Source organism: Trachypithecus francoisi, unplaced genomic scaffold (assembly GCF_009764315.1).
Source record: "Trachypithecus francoisi isolate TF-2019V2 unplaced genomic scaffold, Tfra_2.0 Lachesis_group13, whole genome shotgun sequence".
NCBI lineage: Eukaryota > Metazoa > Chordata > Mammalia > Primates > Cercopithecidae > Trachypithecus > Trachypithecus francoisi.
In genome coordinates, this window is record NW_022681458.1 from 45,958,873 (window position 1) to 45,981,002 (window position 22,130).

Sequence of the window (22,130 nt, forward strand, 5' to 3'; positions counted from 1 at the left end):
TTTGTCTCCCACTCTCCCTTTCAAATTTATTCTATGAAGGAAACCCTTCCCCTGCTCTTGTGTAAGAGGTCATTTCTGTGACTTTTCTGATTACTGTTAGGTGGTAAAGTGTTCTGTAGTCATTTTAAATTGCAAAGCAAGCCTTGATTCAAAAACCAAGAAGTATAATGTAATATATTGATCATTACTTCAACTTTTATTCAAAATCTAGGTTTCCACTTCTCAGTGTCTCACCTTGGGTCTGTAGTTGGTGGGCTTCCTGCCCTTGGGGGAAGATGGAGTTGGCATCTTTCTTTGTATGATTCCTCCTGCACTTGATAGCTGCTGATGCAGACTGCTCAGCAGCAAGTGTGTGTGAGGGTAAGGCTGGGAGAGGCAGAAATTCCTGATAGGGGCTGCTATTGCCTACAGCTCTCTGGACTTGACAAATCATTTCAAGCTGACTCTTGAGCTCTTTGTGAAATCTCTTGTGAGTGTTTTCATGGGTTCTCCTTCGGCTCCCCTGCTGGACTCCTGTGACTGTGACTGTGTCACCTTTGGCAGTGCCTCTACTCGAGATGGCTACTCCAAATTCTCCTCAGCTTCTGCTTCTCCAGCACTCCCTTCATACAGGCTCTTACCCTTGGGGTTTCCTCACCCTGTGGCAGAAGTATTCTTGACCAGGGCACCTTTAAAATGACCCCCAGCTCCCATTCTCAGCCCACACTCCCTGTCTGCTCCTTGAGATTCCCACTGGATGGGCCCACTGTAGGAGGAGTGTGGCGACTTCACTTCTACCATCCTCTCCCTACTTTCCACCCTGCCCCAACTGCAGGGGACATGTGTCGGCTCTCCATGTGGCCCCATCAATTCCTTCTCACTAACTCGAACTTAGAGGGTAGACCCCACATAACCCTCCCCACTGGGGGTTAGGGGAAGGGGACTCCCAGCATAACAGCTGTTCCCTCCCAGGAAATCTCTTCGCAAATCCTCTTTCTAGTTCTATCTTCTCTGCTTCCTATTTTCCTTGTGGGTTTTACAGATCTCTAATCAGTTCGAATTACATCCTTTGACATTTCTCCATGGTGATCTGGGAGCACATATTGGAATTGTTATGTGTTGCCTTATGATGCTTCAGTAAAGACCTCCAAAATCTGTAACGCAGGATTAAGTTAGATGAGCCTCCCATGCTTCCTAAAAACCTGGGGTGCATAGCTATGTGTGCATAGCTATGTGATCATGTACACAGATAGATATACTTTGCTTGAAGAGCTGTAGAAACATACTTAATTCTGTTATAATTATAATTTGGGATGAATATATCCCTATGCTATTTACAAGTGAAAGGAATTTACTTTCATTTTAAAATATGGTAAATATAATGCAATATATGGAGAAAATAATGATGTGGCATCATTTCTTCTCATTACAGGATGAATTCAAGAAATTGCTTTATGGCCTGTGTTTCTTTCATGCTTTGGTACAAGAAAGACGGAAATTTGGACCCCTAGGTTGGAATATTCCTTATGAGTTCAATGAGACTGATCTGAGAATCAGTGTACAGCAACTCCACATGTTCCTGAACCAGTATGAGGTATCATAAAAATCACAGCAAGGACATTACCTATGTTGTTCTTTATCATGCTATAAGTGTGTTACAGTAAGTGGGCACTTCTGATTAATTTCTATTCTTACAAAATGAATAGAAGAGTAGTTCCCAACAGCTTATTAAGTAGTACTTTATTATCATAGGATATTATAACTGCTATACTAGGTAGTTAGGACATCAGTTTGTCTATTAGAAACCCATGTTATGTCATTTATTTTGATTACATAAACACTTTGGGAGATCCAAAAATGATAATATTATACTTATTTTGAAAAGGACTTGAGAAGACTATTAGTCAACCGGGTTCCAAAATGTAAAAAACAGACCAGTTTTCTTCTTTTGTGGAGTATGACTTTATTTTTAGGAAAATGTCATTATACCACTATTCCAAAGTTTGGATCATTTGTCAGGAAAAAAAAAAAAATCTATTTAAGCCATTGGTGTTCACCTGGAGTATAGATTCTGGAAAGAAGCCAAAGAGCCTAATCTTGTCACATCAACCATATTTCAGCCTCTCCAATTCGGATGTACTCATACGCACACAGCATGGCAGTACCCTTTCTCTCTTTGCTACTTATTAATGGGATTTTCGACATGCCTGTACCTTTTAAGAAGCACTTGATAAATAAACCTAAATGTCCTATAAAAATATGAAGCCTTTTTCTGAAAGCTAATCCTCTAAATTTTGGTAATTTTGTTCAAATTTAGTTTGAAATCTATAACTAAATCATTTCATCAATTGAGTATTAAAAAGTTTTAGTTTTTGAAGTGTTTAGTAAATTATGACTTTTTAAAAAGGCTTACAAACAGAAAGGCATTGGATTCTATCTCTACAAAAGTAAAGAAGAAATTGAACAACATAAATATTGAGAGTTCAGATGCTGTATCTAACCTTATGTGAAGAATCTTTTATTTGAGCCTCTGTGTTTCATCGGACAAATTCCTATTCTATAGAATGAATTCAGAAAGCCTTCAATTTTGCAGAATCTAAATTTGACAAAACATTCAAAAGAATCATAAATTTAATGAGCTATTTTCTTGTAGTAATATTTATGCAAAAAGTACACTAATAAGGCAGCAAAAATGCAGTGATACAGAGCTTGAGGAAGTATTCAAGCTATAATTACACTTTTCAATAGAAAAAAAATGGATGAGAAGCTCTTCCATTTAACAATTTGTTCTGAACACTTGTAGGGTATATTCTAATTTAAAATATTATATTCTATAGTGAAGAGTCAGTTAAAAGTATGCAGGTATGCAAGGCTGGTTTACATTACAAATTCAGTTAATGAATTCAAAGGCTAAGAAAAATCACATGATCATATCAATAGATGCAGAAAAAACATCTGAAAAAATCCAACTCATTCATGATTTAAAACAAAACAGAGCAAAACAACAACAACAACAACAACAAAAAAAAAACCTCTCAGTAAACTAGGAATGGAGGGGAGCATCCTCAACTTGATTAAACAAATATACAAAAAACCTACAGCTAATTGTACTTAAATGATGAGAAACTAGAAGCTTTCCCACCAAGATCAGGAACAAGGCAATGATATCCTTTCTCACTGTTGCTTTTCGACATTGTTCTAGAAGTCCTAGTTAATACAAGTCCTAGCTAAACAAGACCCTGTCTTAAAAAACAAAAAACAAAAGAAACAAAACAAAACAAAAAACAAAAAACAAAAACGAAAAAACACAGACTGAGAGAAAATGTTTGCAAAAGACATATCCGATAAAGGACTATTATCCAAAATATCCAACAAACTCTTAAAAGTCAACAATAAGGAAACAAAATACCAGATTTAAAAAGGGGTCAAAGATCTTAACAGACATCTCACTAATAAATATATACAATATGACAAATAAGCATATGAAAGATGCTCCCCACATTATATGTCATCAGAGAAATACAAACTAAAACATTGAGAGACCATTACACATCTATTGGAATGACCAAAATTTGGAACATTGACACCACCAAATGCTAACAAGGGTGTGGAGCAGCAGGAACTCTCATTAACTGCTGGTGTGGGTACAGCCACTGTGGAAGATACTTTAGCAGTTTCTTATAAAACTAAACATCCTTTTACCATATGATCCAGCAATCATGCTCCTTTCTATTTTCCCAGTGCAGTTGAAAACTTAGGTCCACACAAAAACCTGCATAGAGGCATGTGTAGAAGCTTTATTCATAATTGGCAAAACTTGGAAGCAACCAGGTTGTCCTTTAGTAGGTGAATGGATAAACTGTGGTACATTCAGACAATGGGATATTATTCCATGCTAAAAAGAAATGAGCTATTAAGCCATAAAATGACATGGAGGAAACGTAAATGCATTATTGCTAAGTAGGAGAATACAGTCTGAAAAGGCTATGTAGTCTGTGATTTCAACTATATGACATTCTGGAAAAGGCAAAATTGTAGAGACAGTAAAATGATTATTGGTTCCCAAGGCTTAGGTAGGAAAGAAAGATGAGGCCGGGCGCAGTGGCTTAAGTCTGTAATCCCAGCACTTTGGGAGGCCGAGACGGGCGGATCACGAGGTCAGGAGATCGAGACCATCCTGGCTAACACGGTGAAACCCCGTCTTTACTAAAAATACAAAAAAGTAGCCGGGCGAGGTGGCAGGCGCCTGTAGTCCCAGCTACTCTGGAGGCTGAGGCAGGAGAATGGCATAAACCCGGGAGGCGGAGCTTGCAGTGAGCTGAGATCCGGCCACTGCACTCCAGCCTGGGCGACAGAGTGAGAGACCGTCTCAAAAAAAAAAAAAAAAAGAAAGATGAATAGGTAGAACACAGATAATTTTTATTTAGGGCAGCACAAATATTCTGTATGATACTATAATGGTATATACACAACATTATGAAACTGTCCAAATCCATAGAATGTACAACACCAGGAGTGAACCCTAATGAATGATGTGTCAGTGTAGGCTCATCATTTGTAACACATGTGCCACTCTGGTCGTGAATGTTGATACTGGAGGAGGCTATGCATGTATGGGGACCTTTTGCTCCATTTTGCTTTGAGCCTAAAACTATTCTTTAAAAATAGTCTTAAAAAAAAGTACAAATCAGTGAAAAAATTTGGTTAACTATGAGTGATTGGGAACATTATGCCATGCAAACTAATTTGGTGGTTATTCTGTTGTTATTGGTGTGCCTTTTGGAGACTATTTTTGCCTTTTAGAAATATCACTCTTGCAACAGAATGGAGAGTGGATTAGAGAGACTTAGCTGGCAGACTGGTTTTAGGAGCTGCTAGGAGCTGAATTGTGTCCCCGTAAAAGACATGTTGAAGTCTTAATCCATGGTAATTCAGAATATGACATTATTTTGGGATGGGGTCATTAAGGGTATAATTAGTTAAGTTAAAATGTGGTCATATGGGAGTAGGGTGGGCTGTTAAACTAATATGACTAGTGTCATTATAAAAAGAGAGAAATCTGAACACACACAGAGAGGAAGACAGCCATGTGAAGACAGAGGCAGAGATTGGAGTTGTGCTGCCACAAGCCAAGGAACATCTGGAGCTACAGCTTGAGGAGGCTGGGAAAGATCCTTATAGAGGCTTGAGAGAGAGTGTGGCCTTGCCAGTCCCTTGATTTCAGAGTTGTAGACTCCAGCACTGTTAGAAAATAAATTTCTATTACTTTAAGCCATCTATTGGTGTCATAGGAAAGTAATACAAGAGACTATCATGATAACCCAGGTGGGTAACGATAAGAGTCTAAACAAAATCATTTGAGCAAGATTAGGGAACAGGGTAGAAATACAGTGGATATGTAGGGGAAATGATTGAAATGACTTAGATATTCAATGGTAAAGGGAGAGGGAGAAGCCTTGGTTGATGTGAGTTTTCTGGTGTGGATTGGTGTTGTTTTCATTCATTAATCCAGACAGGGAATAGAACCAGGCATTAATAGGTATAGAGCAGATGGGTGAGTGGGTATGCAGGTAAAAATGTCTTTTAGGCTCTTGGCATATAGATACAAAACTCAAGGGAAGAGAGAGCACAAACTAGAGATTTATAGATTTTTCAAGTGTTAGGAGAAGCCTGAAAATAGATTTAAAGGGGAGGCCTTGTGCTGTAGAAAGAGAACACAGATTATATGTTAGTGAGCACCAAAAAACAATGGTAGGAGAGAGAACAGAAGACGTAGAGGGCAGATGGTGCAGCCAGGAAAAAAACAGGAGTGAGCAATCTGAGTAAATAAAGAGTGTCAAGAATAGTTCATCCTGTTAAATGCTGGAGAGAATAAATTAAGTGCCTGTTGGATTTGCAACAGTAATTTCAAAACTGTTATATCTCTTTAAATGCTGAACTCCATCTAACTTTTAGGACTTTACAGAAACAATACAATTTTTTTAAAAAAAATGGCTAATTTACACATGTTTTTCTGTGTTTCTTTAATTCATTTATAGTGAAAGAATATGATATTTAAATGTATTAAATAAAAAATGATAAATAATCATGTGGTATAAGTATGAGCTATTTCACTTTCTTCAGGAATCTTTAAATGACATATTTCACTGACCAAAGTGGTTCCTTCTATTAAATGACAAGTCAGAAAGTGCTTGACATTCCTCCAGCATAGTAATTATATTGCAAACTTGACAAAACTGCTATTCTTGAGTCACATATAATCATCAAGAGTTAAAGAGGGATTCTTTGCGGAATGTGGATTCATAGCTCACTTTGATATTATTAAGTCTAATACACTCCTTCTTGAACAATCGACATTAGAAAACGGAAGAGGTATTTGACAAATGAAGTTAGAATAATTCGTTATATGCTAAAGTAGATTCTTCATATATAATTTCTGTTGGATCAAAAAAGACTAAATAGAAAAAATTAAAAGTGTAAAAGAAGAAAATTTAGGTGGATATATATTATCTACTTGGCAGATGGGCAGTTGCTTTGTCATTCTTGTTTTGGTAGGGGGGTGTGTGTGTGTGTGTAAGACCCACCTCTCACCCCTCATTGTGACCCTAACAGATCCCCAAGGCAACCATTTTCACATCCTGGGGCATATGTGCCTGGATATTTTCCTGTGCATATATTGATACACATATAGAAACACAATACACACATAATTTTTTCTCAGAAACATTATTATGGTGTACATATTTATCTTCAGCTTTTTTTTTTTTTTTACCTACATATGTTGTGGATAACTTTCAAAGTAGATAGACATCTTCGTTTTAATGACTGCTTACACAGCATTTCCCCTTTTTTGATCACATTAAGATTTTATTTTCTTTTTGTTTTTTGCTAATTAAGGTTAAAATGAACTTCTTATATAACCATGAACGCTAGTTGTTGACTTCAAGCCCTGTTTTCACCTACTCTCTCCCGCTGCTCGTTGTCTCAACCCTCTTGTAACAAGGAACAGGGAAGCAATCCAAGCAGCAAACTGCCACTATTTCTAGAAACTTTAGTAATCTACATGCCCACCAACCCACCCACCCCTGGGGAAAACACTCCTCAATTTAGTTGGCCCTGGATTTGACCGAACTTCTGAGAGAAACAACAGATAGCATTTACTTCATGGACTCTCAGGGGCATGTTGGCCAAGATGAACCCTTATGAAATTCTCCTCCTCCACATCTCATCTGTCTACATCACAAAGCCTTCTCAGGGGCTAGCTGATCCACCTCTACTGCATTTACTACTTATTTGATTTGCATGTGAGTTTTCTTACTAAATTTCATTTTCTTATTGTATTTCATTTTTATGGGGTGAGGGCCTATCAACAGCGCAAGCCCAGGCAGTGTGTGTATCTCATCAAACTCTGCTCACATTTGCAGCTGGAAGCACGTAAATGTTCTGCAATTCTTCCTGATTTGATTTGGTTTTTTCACAAGGGCTTTGTCACTGACACGTGTTCTCCTAAATTCACTGCCTTAAGTTCCAGTTCTACCAAATAACAAGCCTTATAATTTCCAGCATCTAATTCAATAAATTTGCCCTCTCTAATCACTACTACTTACCCTAGTGCTACTGTTTCTACTTGAAAGGATTGCTCAAAGTGGGATCACTAGAATGTTGGATCTATGCACTTTAGATTTTAGTAGGTAACTGTAAAGAGGACATAGAAAGCACAAAAATAAAACATTCTCAAGAGATTACTATATTTTAGTATAAAAAATATATTTTTTGAAACATATATATTTTGAGACAGAGTCTTGCCCTATTGCCCAGGCTGGAGTGCAATGGCACGATCTCGGCTCACTGCAACCTCTGCCTCCAAGGTTCAAGCGATTCTTATTTCTCAGCCTCTTGAGTAGCTGGGGTTACAGGTGCATGCCACCACATCCAGCTAATTTTTGCATTTTTAGTAGAGATGGGGTTTCACCATGTTGGCCAGGCTGGTATCAAACTCCTGACCTCAAGTGATCCACCTGCCTCGGCCTCCCAAAGTGCTGGGATTATAAGTATGAGCCACCGCGCCTGGCCTAGCATAAAATATTTTGAAATATTGCTAGATTAAAATATTACAAACATCGTAGAAGTAAAAGATAAATAAAAATGGATAAAGTATTTAAAATTTTATCTGAAAGACTGATTCAATCTTTACAAAGAGCTTTTGAATAAGAAAAAGAAGATAATCATTCAAATTAGAAAAACATAAAAGATCAGAGTGAATAATTTATAAAATAAAGAATACAAATGATGAATAAGAATTTTGAAAGTGCCAGTGTCAAAATCAGAATTAAAAATAATTATATTGTTTTATTGTCAGTTGTTTTCCTAAATGATAATACTCTGTTTTCTTGAGAGTAGTGAAAAATAGAATTTTCTCTACTGCTGGTGAGTGTGTAAATATTTATGCTCAGGATAAAATAAATTGCAATGTGAAAAATCAACACCATTGCATTAATAAATATTAAAAATTCTATACACTAAAGAACATAATAAAATACTTTTTAAAACTAAGTAGAAAAATTATTTCCACAAATTTAAAAAGTAAGTCAGTTTACAAAAGAGTATATACAAAGAAGTACTATTAAAACTTTAATAGGGCAGGATGCAGTGGTTCATGCCTGTAATCCCAGCACTTTGGGAGGCTGAGACAGTGGATTGCCTGAGCCCAGGAGTTCGAGGCCAGCCTGGGCAACATGGTGAAACCCCACCATTACATAAAGTACAAAAATTAGCCGGGCGTGGTGGCATATGCCTGTAGTCTTAGCTATTTGAGAGGCTGAGGTAGGAGGATCTCTTTAACCCTGGAGGTGGAGACAGTGAGCCCTGATCACACCGCTGCACTCCAACCTGGGTGACAGAGCAAGACTCTGACTCAAAAAGCAAAAAACTAACAAAAAAAAACCCTACAATACTTTAATAGGAAAAATAGGAGGCTAGTTTAAAAAGAACAACAAATGTATTAAACGTATGAAATAATTGTCGACCTCACTGTTATTCTAGAAATGCACATTAAAATAATATTATTGACCTACCATATTAGCAAAGATTTAAAAACTGGCTGCTACAAATGCTTCAGCTTTTTGGAAAAGCAGACTGGTAACGTTTATAAATTGCTTTTTATAGGCTTCTTTCTTTGGAAAGAAAATAGTAATTTCCTTTTCAGGAATCTAGACTGAAGAATCATTAGAAATTTTAAGAAATGTATATTTAATGAACATAATTCAGCACATTAAAAAATTAGAAGCAACGAAAGTGTTTAATATTAGAAAACAGCTATTAAAATAGTATTTTCAAAGACTGTTTTATGAAATTGTAAAAGAAATCATGTAAGAATTTGTGAAAAAAAGTATACAGTTTGGCCAGGTGCCGTGGCTCACGCCTGTGATCCCAGCACTTTGGGACACCAAGGCGGGCGAATCAGCAGGTCAGGAAATCGAGACCATCCTGGCTAACACAGTGAAACCCCGTCTGTACTAAAAATGTGAAAAATGAGCCGGGCGTGGTGGCACTCACCTGTAGTCCCAGCTACTCGGGAGGCTGTACCAGGAGAATCGCTTGAACCCAGGAGGTGGAGGTTGCAGTGAGCTGAGATCATGCCATTGCACTCCAACCTGGGCAAAAAGAGTGAAACTCCATCTCAAAAAAAAAAGTGTACAATTGTGTATATATATGATTCAAATTGTCAAATATATATGGATATTGAAAGGTGAAGTAACACTGCTGATCTCTGAGTTATATATATATATTTTTTGTTTGTTTGTTTGTTTTGTTTTGTTTTGTTTTCAGACAGTGTCTTGCTCTGTCACCCAGGCTGGAGAGTAGGGGCACGATTATCCTTCACTGCAGCTTCGATCCTCCTACCTCAGCCCCATCCCTAGCTGGGACTATAGGCATGTGCTACCATACCTGGTTAATTGTGGGGTTTTGTTTGTTTTTTTTGGTAGGGACAGGGTCTCCTCATGTTGCCCAGGCTGTTCTCAAACTACTGGGCTCAAGTGATTCTCCCGCCTTGGCCTCTCGAAGTGCTGGGATTACAGGTGTGAGCCACCATACCCAGCCCTCTGAATTATACGGTATCTGCTTTGCATCTCACTCAGCTGTGCAAAGTTTTCACAGATGACGTTATGATCGAATTCATTTGTATCTGGCACACAGTGTTGAAATAATTTTGGTTGAATAGACAATAAATTCACAAGTTAATAGAGGAGTTCCATTGTCAGCATTGACTGGATGGAAATAAAAAGCCAGAAAAGAAGTGAACGGCCCTGGGAAAAATGGAAACAATTAGCAGGGAAGCATACGAAGGGAAGTTATGTTAATGGGAACTTTTTGTAAGATGTTTAATAATAGGAAAAAACAAGAAACACGATTCTGTATAACATGCTACTGATAACTGGTTGACCAACACATGCTCTCTATTTTAGGAACTGCCCTATGAGGCTCTCCGGTACATGACCGGCGAATGCAATTATGGAGGCAGAGTGACAGATGACTGGGACCGGCGCACGCTGCGCAGCATTCTAAACAAATTCTTCAATCCCGAATTAGTTGAAAATTCAGACTATAAATTCGACTCAAGTGGCATCTATTTTGTTCCTCCTTCTGGTGATGTAAGTATGCCCTTCAAAAAAACTAAAAGCAGTAAGACATGAAATTATTTTGGTAGTGATGATATTTTTCAAATGGTGATTTCGCTGCAGGCCTTGTTTTTTTGTTACCCTTGTTTGTGCTTTCTTCAGTCATATGGGATAAAACAAAGCTCATGCTATAGGTGGAGTTAGTACTGTATAGGTACAGTACTAACTGCACTTGTTCACTGTAATGTAAGAAGTATCAGAAATGTGTCTCACGCTTTTTCAGTGACCTGAAGTTCTGTCATCATAAACTCAGTTCTTTGGCTAAAAAGACATTGTCCCCAATTAAAATGAAAATACCTAAGAGATAGTATTAGCAAAACATTAGCAGTAATAGTTAATTTTTATAATTATTTGGAAGTCAGTTGCAAGTAATTATCTCACTAAAGCATCAAATTAACATTGGTATTATTATTTTATCCCTTTTACAAATGAGAAAGCAGGTTCATTACAGTAGAATAATTTGCCCAAGGCCACACAGGTAAGAAGGTGGCAGCGAGTCACAAAACCACCTGCAGCACAAGACCAAGATTCCCTTCTGCTCTTCTGCAGTCCTGTCCACTGCATTTGATGATCACAGTGGATTTCTAGAGATTGCTAGGACAATCAAGTTGGTTCTCATTTTATTCCCAGGAGTCAAAGGGCATGTATTGAAAGTTAAACACAAGCAACAGAAACACATACTGTAACCCCCCTACCCTAACCTCATGTTCCACTAGGATTAATGCTCGCCGAGGGCAGATGTAGGTATAGATAAAGGGAAAAATCACTCCCAAAGCCTAGGTCACTGATTGGGTACAGCAAGTCATCATGGGAGCTGGGGTAACAGGATCTCCAATGATGAATTGCCAAGTGAGAAAACAGCAGGATGAAGTAAGGTATTTGTAAAGTGACCCAAATCGTAAAGCCATCCATGACCAAACCCCCTTTGCCGTGTGTGTGTGTGTGTGGTGTGTGTGTGTGTGGATGTTTGTATATGATTATATGAGCATCAAGGAAGGTATGAAATTTTAATAGTCCATTTAAATAAAATATAAGATATGTGTATATGCATAAAAAGAAGTGTAATGTTAATGGTGATTATCTCAGAATAATAGAGTTTTAAATAATTTTTAACTTTTTTGAATTGAGTGGATTTTCTACAGTAAGAGTAAACAGAATAATCACAGTAAATCAGAAAGAAATATTTTTATTGTGATAAGTTAAGAATAGTCATCAGCAAAATACACAAAGATTTCTCTGTAGGTAATTTCTAAATGAAGTTACCAGGATTCCCCTCCCCCATTAAAAAACCCATTCCAATTGAATGGTACATTTTCTTTTTCTCTGTAAATATGTTCTTCTTTTTTTTTTTCCCTTGAGATGGAATTTCGCTGTTCTTGCCCAGGCTGGAGTGTAATGGTGCAATCTCGGCTCACCACAACCTCTGTCTCCCGGGTTCAAGTGATTCTCCTGTCTCAGCCTTCTGAGTAGTTGGGATCACAGGCATGTGCCACCATGCCTGGCTAATTTTGTATTTTTAGTAGAGATGGGGTTTCTCCATGTTGGTTAGGCTGGTCTCAAACTCCGGACCTCAGATAATCCACCCACCTTGGCCTCCCAAAGTGCTGAGATTACAGGCGTGAGCCATCACACCTGGCTGCTCATATTTTTTTTTTAAACTTTGGCCCAGGCTGAAAGAAAGTGAAAGCACTCAATGTCCAGTGTCACAGGCCTATCCAGTCAATAGCTTGAGTATTGAAAACTGCCTCTTTTCTGTGAAAAGTTCTAGAATGTAATTGATTTCTAACCTCCTGACTTCTTGTTATTCATCTCTGCAGCACAAAAGCTACATCGAATACACAAGGACTCTGCCACTGACCCCAGCACCAGAAATCTTTGGGATGAATGCCAATGCAGATATCACTAAGGATCAGTCAGAAACTCAACTGCTATTTGATAACATTCTTCTTACACAGGTGTGTGATCTGTATAGGAGCTAGCTAGCTTCTGAGGCCTGGAAGGATGCTTCCCAGGCACATGTGCCAACATTGAACAGGCTTCCTTACACAATTCTGTTCAAGTGGAGAAACATTTAAAGGAAAAGACAAAAATACATAACCTAAATAAGGATTTGAACACTAAGTACATGAAATTATGGGTTTTTTTATTTCATCAATCTTTTTTTGGGAACCAAGACATATTCTTTAAGTATCATTCTGCTTCTAGGAGTTTCATTTTGCCTTTCTTGCCCTACCTAAATACATCATACATTGTGTCCCTTTTAAATGTATTTAAAGAGGAAGAAGAATTTCAAAGATACTTGGGAAGCAGTTTGATGAGAGAATTCATCTAAAATTTTACCTATTTTATTTTCCAGTCCCCTAGTATTTCAACAGTTGTTCTAGAACATTTAACCTGATTTACGTGGACACAGTTTCATTCACACTAATATTTTATCAGATTTATATTAGTATAACATTTAAAATATAGTTGCAATAGTAAGTACAAAATGAATTTAAAAGGGTAGGAGAAGAATTTGTAGACGCAGCTCTCCTGGAGAGTGCGTAAGCGTATTGGGGTGTGGGAAAGCAATCTGCAAAGACACCAAAATTTAGCTGCCGTGAACACAGGTCAGTTCATTTTAATGAAAAACATTTGCTAATCTTGCTTGTCTATTAAGAGATAGATTGGGTTTATCACAATTCAGAGGTAAAGATACCAGAACTGCAAAGCTTGGAGAGCAAGTTAATGATGACAAGACTTTTTGTATTTAACTAATTTATCTTGGAAGAAATAAAAGAGGAAGCTATCTTGTATTGTTATTCCTTTAAAAAATATGCTCCGTTGTTAATTTAATTTGTTTTTGAAAGGAAATTAGTCCAAATGGCAAGAGTTCCCATAATGATTCAATAAAATTTTGATGAATTAAGGAAGAATAATCAGTCATGCAAGTTATCCTATTAACTGAATTGTAACTAATCTTTTTTTATGGCATCTCAGAGTAAAAATGACAACAGTTAATACTTTTGTATAGTGCTTACTTTGTGCTAGTGCTGTTCTAAGTGCTATTATGTATAACAATGCAATGCTAATGACAATCCTATGAAGTAGGGTCTAACTATTACTATTCCCATTTTACAGTGAGAAAAGTGAGGCACAGAAAGATTAAGTAGTTTGCCTAAAGTCAGCTAGTATGATTTCAAATCAGGACTCAAAACCAAGCAGTCTGGCTCCTACCAGTTTGGCTTTGGAATCTTGTGTTCTAAACCACTATGCCATATTCTCTTTCCAGATTCTGAAAGTGGGATGAGAACTAGAAGGCAGATAGCCAGAGATTCTTAAAAAGCTAAAAATTAGAAGGATAATGTTGTGTGCTATTACTAACGGAAGAGTCCATGCAACTCCTATCTCTGGTCTACTCTACTATGACATTTTCTAATAAGGGGAATGGAACAAAGACTGTTTTTACATCCATTTTAGATATTGATAGCACTAAAATCAGTTATTGCCTGGGCATAAAAGTATATGTGCAAACATGAATGAGTAGCTCTTTAGGAGCATTAGATTGCATGTAATACACAAGAGTCTGACAGCAGGACATTTACAGTGTCTTTTGGCTTTACTTAAACTTGATGAGGAGTGCCACATTACAGCATATGTAAAACAGTGGGGTCATTCCAACAGAAAATGACTCCGAACCAAACAAATACTTTTAAATACACAAGAGGTATCTTTTCAGCATATAATTAAACAATCTCTTTCAATCCTCAAACTCAGGTTGGCAAGTACAGTTCCAGTAATGGGTAAGCAGTGGTTCAGTGGTTCTAGATTGGGCTTATCACAATTCAGAGGTAAAGAGACCAGAGCTGCAGAGCTTGGAGAGCAAGTTAATGATGACAAGACTTTTTGTATTTAACTGATTTATCTTGGAAAAAATAAAAGAAGAAGCTATCAGAGCGAAGAAGTTTGCTTGTGCAGAGCTCCTTTGCTTGTGGTTAATGGCCACACACTATTTAGAATAGGAAAATTGTTTCAACTGAGAATATTATAAAACTAGATAATAGTCCAGGATCTCTGAAAAGGTTAAACTTTCTGATGTCTCTGAAAATGAATTCCACTTATCTTTCAGAGGAAAATAAGCCTTAGAAGAGTCCAGATGTTATTCGTGATAACTCTAAAGAAAGATGGTAAAGAGGAAAAAGCTAAGATAAATAATTATAAATAAATAGGACCCAATTGCTCTTAATTCTCAGTATCAGTTGGATATTACTTTCAAAAACCTATTACCCAATCATGTGATCTTTGTGTATGAGAAATAGGGAAAGGGAATGTTTGTGTTATTAAATTTCTTTTTACATTTTTTGAAGAACTATAGACCTGGATTTGGCTTTTTTTGTGGAGGCACAGCTCTTGTTAGAATATGGGAATATTTGAATGAGTTTTTACTGCCTTTTATGCACACCAAAATACTACTGGAAATCAGCATATGATTCTTTAAATATAATAGAATTAGATATTTCATTAGTTTTAGCCAAATACTCACTTTTTGTTTTCTATGATTTGTTTTTTATATTTTGTTTTAAACCTGATACTATGGAATCATAATAAAGGATTATTATATGAGAATCTCTTTTTTTTTTAATAGCACATAGTTAAAACGTACCAACATGTAATTTTATTGTGTAACTGTATAGGATATTATGGTGCTATGTGGTAAGTAGTGTTAAAAGTCACAGTAGAGGCCGGCTGCGGTGGCTCACACCTATAATCCCAGCACTTTGGGAGGCCGAGGCAGGCAGATCACCTGAGGCCAGGAGTTCGAGACCAGCCTGGCCAACATGGTGAAACCCCATCTCTACTAAAAATACAAAAATTAGCCAGGTGTGGTAGCTGGCGCCTATAATCCCAGCTATTTGGGAGACCGAAGCAGGAGAAGTGCTTTAACCCGGGAGGCAGAGGTTGCAGTGAACGGAAATCGTGCCACTGCACTCCAGCCTGGGCAACAGAATGAGACTCCATCTCAAAAAAAAAAAAAAAGAAAAGAAAAAGAGTAGAAACTTAGGTAAAAATAATTAATATTAAAAAAAGAAAATAGTTAATATTTTCAGAATCAATTTTGAGTATGCTAATATTTATAGTATAGAAACCAGGAAACATAATCTAAAAAATAAGACTTAAACACAATTTCCTTGGACTGGTAAAACATTAGATATATTTATTTATATTCTAATAGTACCTGTTTTCTCTCAACACACACCCCATATTCATTTGTCCTGAGGATTTAATTTTTTTTTCAGAAAATATAGATTCATTTACACAATGCCACCATAAATATAAAAAACAAAAATGGAACTGAAATTCTCCTTCCTTGCTTCCAATGTGAATCACTAAAGTCCGTCTTTCCTCCATAACTCTTCCAGCTGCTTGGAGGAGATGAGCTTATTTTCTTTGTTCTCCTGGTTCAAGGAGAAAACTATATCTCTGCTTTTGGCAACCAGTAGACACCACAGTTATTAGCAAATATATTTTGTGGCCTGCTTTCTCAAAGCAAGATGAGCTTTCCCCCATCTGGGTTTTAATGCCCACCATCGCTTGGCCACTCCACCAATGCAATGCTTTTTCTTCCACTATCTGCAGCATCTGCAACTCCCCCTGTACCCAGGCAGCCAAGCATACAGCTTATTTGCTTTCTGCAGATCCTCGTTTGCCTCTGAACACATTACATGCCCTTATTCCTCCTCTCTAATAATAGTTTTCCCTTGAAAATCTATCCTCCTGCCTGTTATCATCACTTTAATAAATTTTGTGTGGAGAGGGATCATGGATAAAATAGAGAACAATGTTCTTTCTTATAAAGATTTACCTTAGGATTTTTCATATTCTGCTATTCTTAGACCTTTATGAGGATTTTTGAGTTATAGTTTGGATTCTTCATAGTCTCGTTCAGCAGGTGCCGGTGCAAAATCATCAGATGAAGTAGTGAATGAGGTTGCTAGTGACATCTTGGGCAAACTTCCAAACAACTTCGACATCGAGGCTGCCATGAGGAGATACCCAACAACTTATACTCAGAGCATGAATACTGTACTTGTCCAAGAGATGGGACGGTTCAATAGGTTACTGAAGACCATAAGAGATTCATGTATAAATATTCAAAAAGCAATCAAGGTAAGGTGAAAAACACCAAAAAAAATCCATTAAATTATATGCAGCATTCATTTATTTAGCAAATATTTGTTTACCGCAAATATTTGTTTGGCACAAATACTGTGTAAGCACTATTTTGGGTTCTGAGGATAGATAAGATTAGAAAATAATTCTTGCCCTTGAGGAGCTTATAGACTTCTGAGAGTGAGAGTTAATAAACAGGGAAACAAGTATAGAGGATGTTAGATAGGGATAGGACCCTGGATTGGATATATGCTAAGGAGACACAATGTGGTAAGGAATGAGCCTTTGCCCTCATAAAGCACATTTTTTCATTTATTATTATTATTTTTTTAGAGATGGGGTCTCACCCAGGCTGGAGTATAGTGATGTGATTACTGCTCACTGCAGCCTTGAACCCCTGGGCTCAGGGGATTCATTTGCCTAACCTTCCTGAGTAGCTGGGACTAGAGGTGTGAGCCACCAAACCTGGCTAATTTATTTTGTTTTATTTTAATTTTTTTAGAGAGATGGGGTCTTGCCATCCTGCTCAGGCTGGTTTTGAACTCCTGGGCTCAAGTGATACTCCTGCCTTGGCCTCCCAAAGTGCAGGGATTATAGGTGTGAGCCACCAACTCCTGGCCCAAGCTCAAATTTTAGTGAAGGAGGCAAACTGAAAAGGTATTCTTGTTTTTAGAAAGTATACCTTAAAGTATTGAGATAAAGGGATATAAGCAAGCACTATTCTCAAATAATTCAGAAAACATTTATATATGGGTGTATAGATATATCTTTATATACTATATATATCTTTATATCTATATATTATAAATATATGTATCTTTTATATATAGAGACAGAAGCAGAGGGTAAATGATAAGGCAAATATGGTCTTCTCTCTTTTATTTTCTTAGTGTGGCTGAAGGTTTGTTGATTTTGTTTATCTTTTCATAAAACCAACTTTTCATTTTGTTGATTATCTACTTTCTCCATTTCATTTTTTCTGCTCTGATTTGTATTATTTCTTTTCTTATATTAATTTTGGGTTTGTTTGCTCTTTCTTTGCTAGTTCTTTAAGATACATCATTAGGGAGTTTATTTGAAGTTTTTCTACTTTTTTGATGTAGGCACTTATAACTATAAGCATTCACCTCACTACTGTTTCCACTGTATCCTGTAGGTTTCGCACGTTGTGTTTCCGTTATCACGTGTTTCAAGAAAATTTTCAATTTCCTTTTTAATTTCTTCATTGATTCACTGGTCTTCAGGAGAATATTGCTTAATTTCCATGTATTTGTATAGTTTCCAAAATTCCTCTTGTAATTGATTTCTTGTTTTATTCCCTGTAGTCAGAGAAGATACTGGATATTATTTCATTTTTTTGGATATTTTGAAACTTTTTTTGTGGCTTAACATGTGAATGATCCATGTGCTGAGTAAGAAGCACGTGTATTCTGCAGCCACTGGATGAGATGTTCTGTAAATGTCTATTAGGACCATTTGGTCCGCGGTGCAGTTTAAGTCTGATGTTTCTTTGTTGATTTTCTGTCTGGATGGTCTGTCGAATGCTGAAAGTAGAGTGTTGAAGTCTCCAGCTACTATTTTTATTGGTGTCTGTGTCTCTCTTTGACTGTAATAGTTGCTTTATATATCTTGGTGTTCCAGTGTTGGATGCATATGTATTTAAAATTGTTATATCCTCTTGTTGAATTGACCACTTTATCATTATATAATGGCTTTCTTGGTCTGTTTTTGTAGTTTTTGTCTTGAAATCTACTTTGTCTGATGTAAGTATAGCTACTCCTGCTCTTTTATGGTTTGTATTGGCATGGAATATCTTTATTCTTTTATTTTCAGTCTATATGTATCTTTGTAGGTGAAGTGTATTCCTTATAGGTAACAGATCATTGGGTCTTGGTTTTTAAAAAAAATTCATTCAGCCACTCTATGTGTTTTGATTGAAAAGTTTAGTCCATTTACATTCAACGTTATTGATAAGTAAGTACTTACTCCCACTGTTTTGTTATTTTCTGGTTTTCTCTTCCTTTCCTTCTTCTCCTTCTCTTAGTGAAGGTGATTTTTCTCTGGTAGTATGTTTCAACTTCTTGCTTTTTATTTTTTGTGGATTTATTATATGTTTTTTGATTAGAAGTTATCATGAGGCTTGCAGATAATATCTTGTAATCCATTATTTTAAACTGATGACAATTTAAAACTGATTGCATAAACAAAGAAACAAGCAAAGAGAAACGTAATAAAAACTCTACACTTTACCTTCATCCCTCCTGCTTTTTAACTTTTTGTTTTTCCTATTTATATCCTATTATACTGTCTGTCTTGAGAAGTTGTTATAGTTATTATTTTTGATTTGTTCATCTTTTAGTCTTTCTTCTCAAGATATGAGTAGTATACACACCACACTTACAGTGTTACAATATTCTGTTTTTCTGTGAACTTAGTATTACCCTGAGTTGTACACCTTCAGATAATTTCTTATTGCTCGTTTACATCCTTTTCTTTCAGGTTGTAGAACACTCTTTAGTATTTCTTATAGAACACGTCTGGTGTGGATGAAATCCCTCAGCTTTTGTTTGTTTGGGAAAGTCTCTTTATTTCTCCTTTATATTTGAAGGATATTTTCACTAGATATACTATTCTAGGGTGAAAGTTTTGTTCCTTCAGCACTTTAAATATGCTATGCCACTCTCTCCTGGCCTATAAGGTTTCCACTGAAAAGTCTGCTGCCAGACATATTGGAGCTCCATTGTATGTTGTTTCTTTTATCTTACTGTTTTTAGGATCCTTTCTTTATTTTTTTTACCTTTGGGAGTTTGATTGTTAAATGCCTTGAAGTAATCTTTTTTGGCTTAAATCTGCTTGGTGTTCCATAACCTTTTTGTACTTGAATACTGGTATCATTCTCTAGGTTTAGGAAGTCCTTTGTTACTAGTGCTTGAATAAACTTTCTTCCCGTATATATCTCTCTTTACCTCTTCTTTAAGGCCAGTAAGTGTTAGATTTGCCCTTTTAAGGCTATTTTCTAGATCTTGTAGGTGTGCTTTCTTCTTTTTTCTTTTATCTCATCTTACTGTGTATTTTCAAATAGCCTGTCTTCTAGCTAACGAGTTGTTTCTTCTGCTTAATTAGTTCTGCTGTTAAGAGACTCTGATGCTTTATTCAGCATAATAATTGCATTTTTTAGCTCCAGAATTTCTGCTTCTTTTTAAAAATCTCAATCTCTTTGTTAAATTTATCTCATAGGATTCTGGATTCCTTCTCGGTGTTATTTGGAATCTTTTTTTTGCATTTCCTCAAAACAGTGATTTGAATTCTCTGTCTGAAGGGTCACATATCTCTGTATCTCCAGGATTAGTCACTGGTGCCTTATTTAGTTTATTTGGTAAGGTCATGTTTTCTGTATGGTCTTATTTTTTATTTTATTTTATTTTATTTTTTGCTACCCAGACACTATTTAATATCCTAGATGGTCTTGATGCTTGTAGATGTTTGTCAGTATGTGGGTACTGATAAGTATTTACTGTAGTCTTTGCAGTCTGGGCTTGGTTGTACCCATGCTTCTTGGGAAGGCTTTCCAGATATTTGAAGGGACTTGGACGTTGTGATCTAAGTTTTTGGTCACTGCAGCTGTATTTGCTTTAGGGTGCACTAGAAGCCCAGTAACACTGTAGCTCTTTCAGACTCATGGAGATACTGCCTTGGTGGTCTTGGATAAGGTTCAGAAGACTTCTCTGAATTATAAGGGAAAGAGTCTTGTTCTCTTCTCTTTGTTTCTCTTAAACACATGGACTCTCTCTCTCTCTCTGTGCTGAGCTGCTTGAAGCCTGGGGACAGGTGCCAAAAGCACCCATATGGCCACCAACATTGAGACTGTGCTGGGTCAGACCTGAAACCAGCACAGCAATGGTCTCATCCAAGGCCTGTTGTAACCACTCCCTGGCTACTGTCTATGTTTGCTCAAGGCCCTGGGGCTCTACAATCAGCAGGTGGCAAAGCCAGCCAGGCTTATGTCCTTCCTTTCACAGCACTCAGTTCCCCTGGGCCCTGGACCAGTCCAGAGATGCTGCCTGGGAGTCAGAGCCTACAGCCTGAAACCTTAATACTTCACCTGGTGCTCTGTTCTACTGCTGCTTAGCTGGCACCCAAACCATAAGACAAAGCTATTCTCAAACCCAGTTGTGTTGTCTTCTTTCCCCTTTCCACAGGCAGAGGAGCCTCCCCCTGTAGCTACCATCACCACAGGTTCATAGGGAGTACTGCCAGCCTGCTGCTGATCTTCACTCAAGGCCCAAGGGGTCTTCAGCCACCTTGTGGTGAATGTTGCCAGTCAAAGTTAGTCTGTGATTTAATAGCTAGCAAGTAGCCAAGTATTGATTAAGAAGATTTTTCTATTAAAATTTGGTTAGATCAGGTGCAGGTGCAGTGGCTCATGCCTATAATCCCAGCACTTTGGGAGGCCAAGACAGGAGGATTGCTTGAGGCCAGAAGTTGGAGAGCAGCATGGTCAACATAGTGAGATATCATCTCTATAATTTTTTTATTTTTTAGGCAGGGTCTCACTTTGTCACCCAGGCTGGAGTGCAGTGGCACAATCTTGGCTCACTGCAGCCTCATCCTCCCAGGTTCAAGTGATCCCCTTGCCTCAGCCCCCCAAGTAGCTGGGACTAAAGACCTGCACCACCAACACCCAGCTAATTTTTGTATTTTTTGTAGAGACAGGGTTTCACCATGTTGCCCAGGCTAGTCTTGAACTCCTTTCCAGAAATGCCATCCAGGAGCCAAGGCCTGGAATCAGGGACCCTAGGAGCCCTCTTGGTGCATACCCCACTGTAGGAGTCAAGCTTGTACCTAAGCTGCAAGTCAAAACCCCCTTTACTCTTCCCTGTGCTTTCCTCAAAAAAGAATCTCTCTTGGTAGCCACCAAGGTGGGAATGTGCAGGGTCACACCTGAAACCAGCATGGCGCTGAGTCTCACTCAAGGCCCATGGTGTGTACTACCTGGCTACTGCTGCTTATTATTCAGGGCCCAAGAGCTCCTTAGCCAGCAGGTGATGAATCCCGCCAGGAGTGGGCACTTCTCTTCAAGAGTGCAAGGTTCCTTTGTGACCCAATATGTGTCTAGAAATACTGTCCAGGAGTCAGGGCTTAGAATGTGGGCCCCAGGACTGTTTCTGGTGCCCCATCCTACTGTGGCTGAACTGGCCCCCAAGTTGCAAGACAAAGTCCTCTTTACTCTTCCCTGTCCTCTCCTCAAGCAATGGAAGTAGTCTCTCCTGGAGCTGCAAGCTGTGCTGCCTGGGATTGGGAGAGGGGTGGTGCAGGCACTCT

General features: G+C 37.7%; 1 protein-coding gene across 1 annotated transcript in view; it reads left to right on the forward strand.

Annotated features, from left to right (window-relative positions):
• The window catches only part of DNAH7 (dynein axonemal heavy chain 7), a 341,498-nt gene that overhangs the window by 303,597 nt on the left and 15,771 nt on the right, over positions 1-22,130 (forward strand). The window contains exons 58-61 of the mRNA XM_033230791.1: positions 1,412-1,573; positions 10,446-10,631; positions 12,476-12,613; positions 16,575-16,805. Coding sequence (XP_033086682.1) covers positions 1,412-1,573; positions 10,446-10,631; positions 12,476-12,613; positions 16,575-16,805 — 717 coding nt within the window. The remainder of the gene's footprint in view (positions 1-1,411; positions 1,574-10,445; positions 10,632-12,475; positions 12,614-16,574; positions 16,806-22,130) is intronic.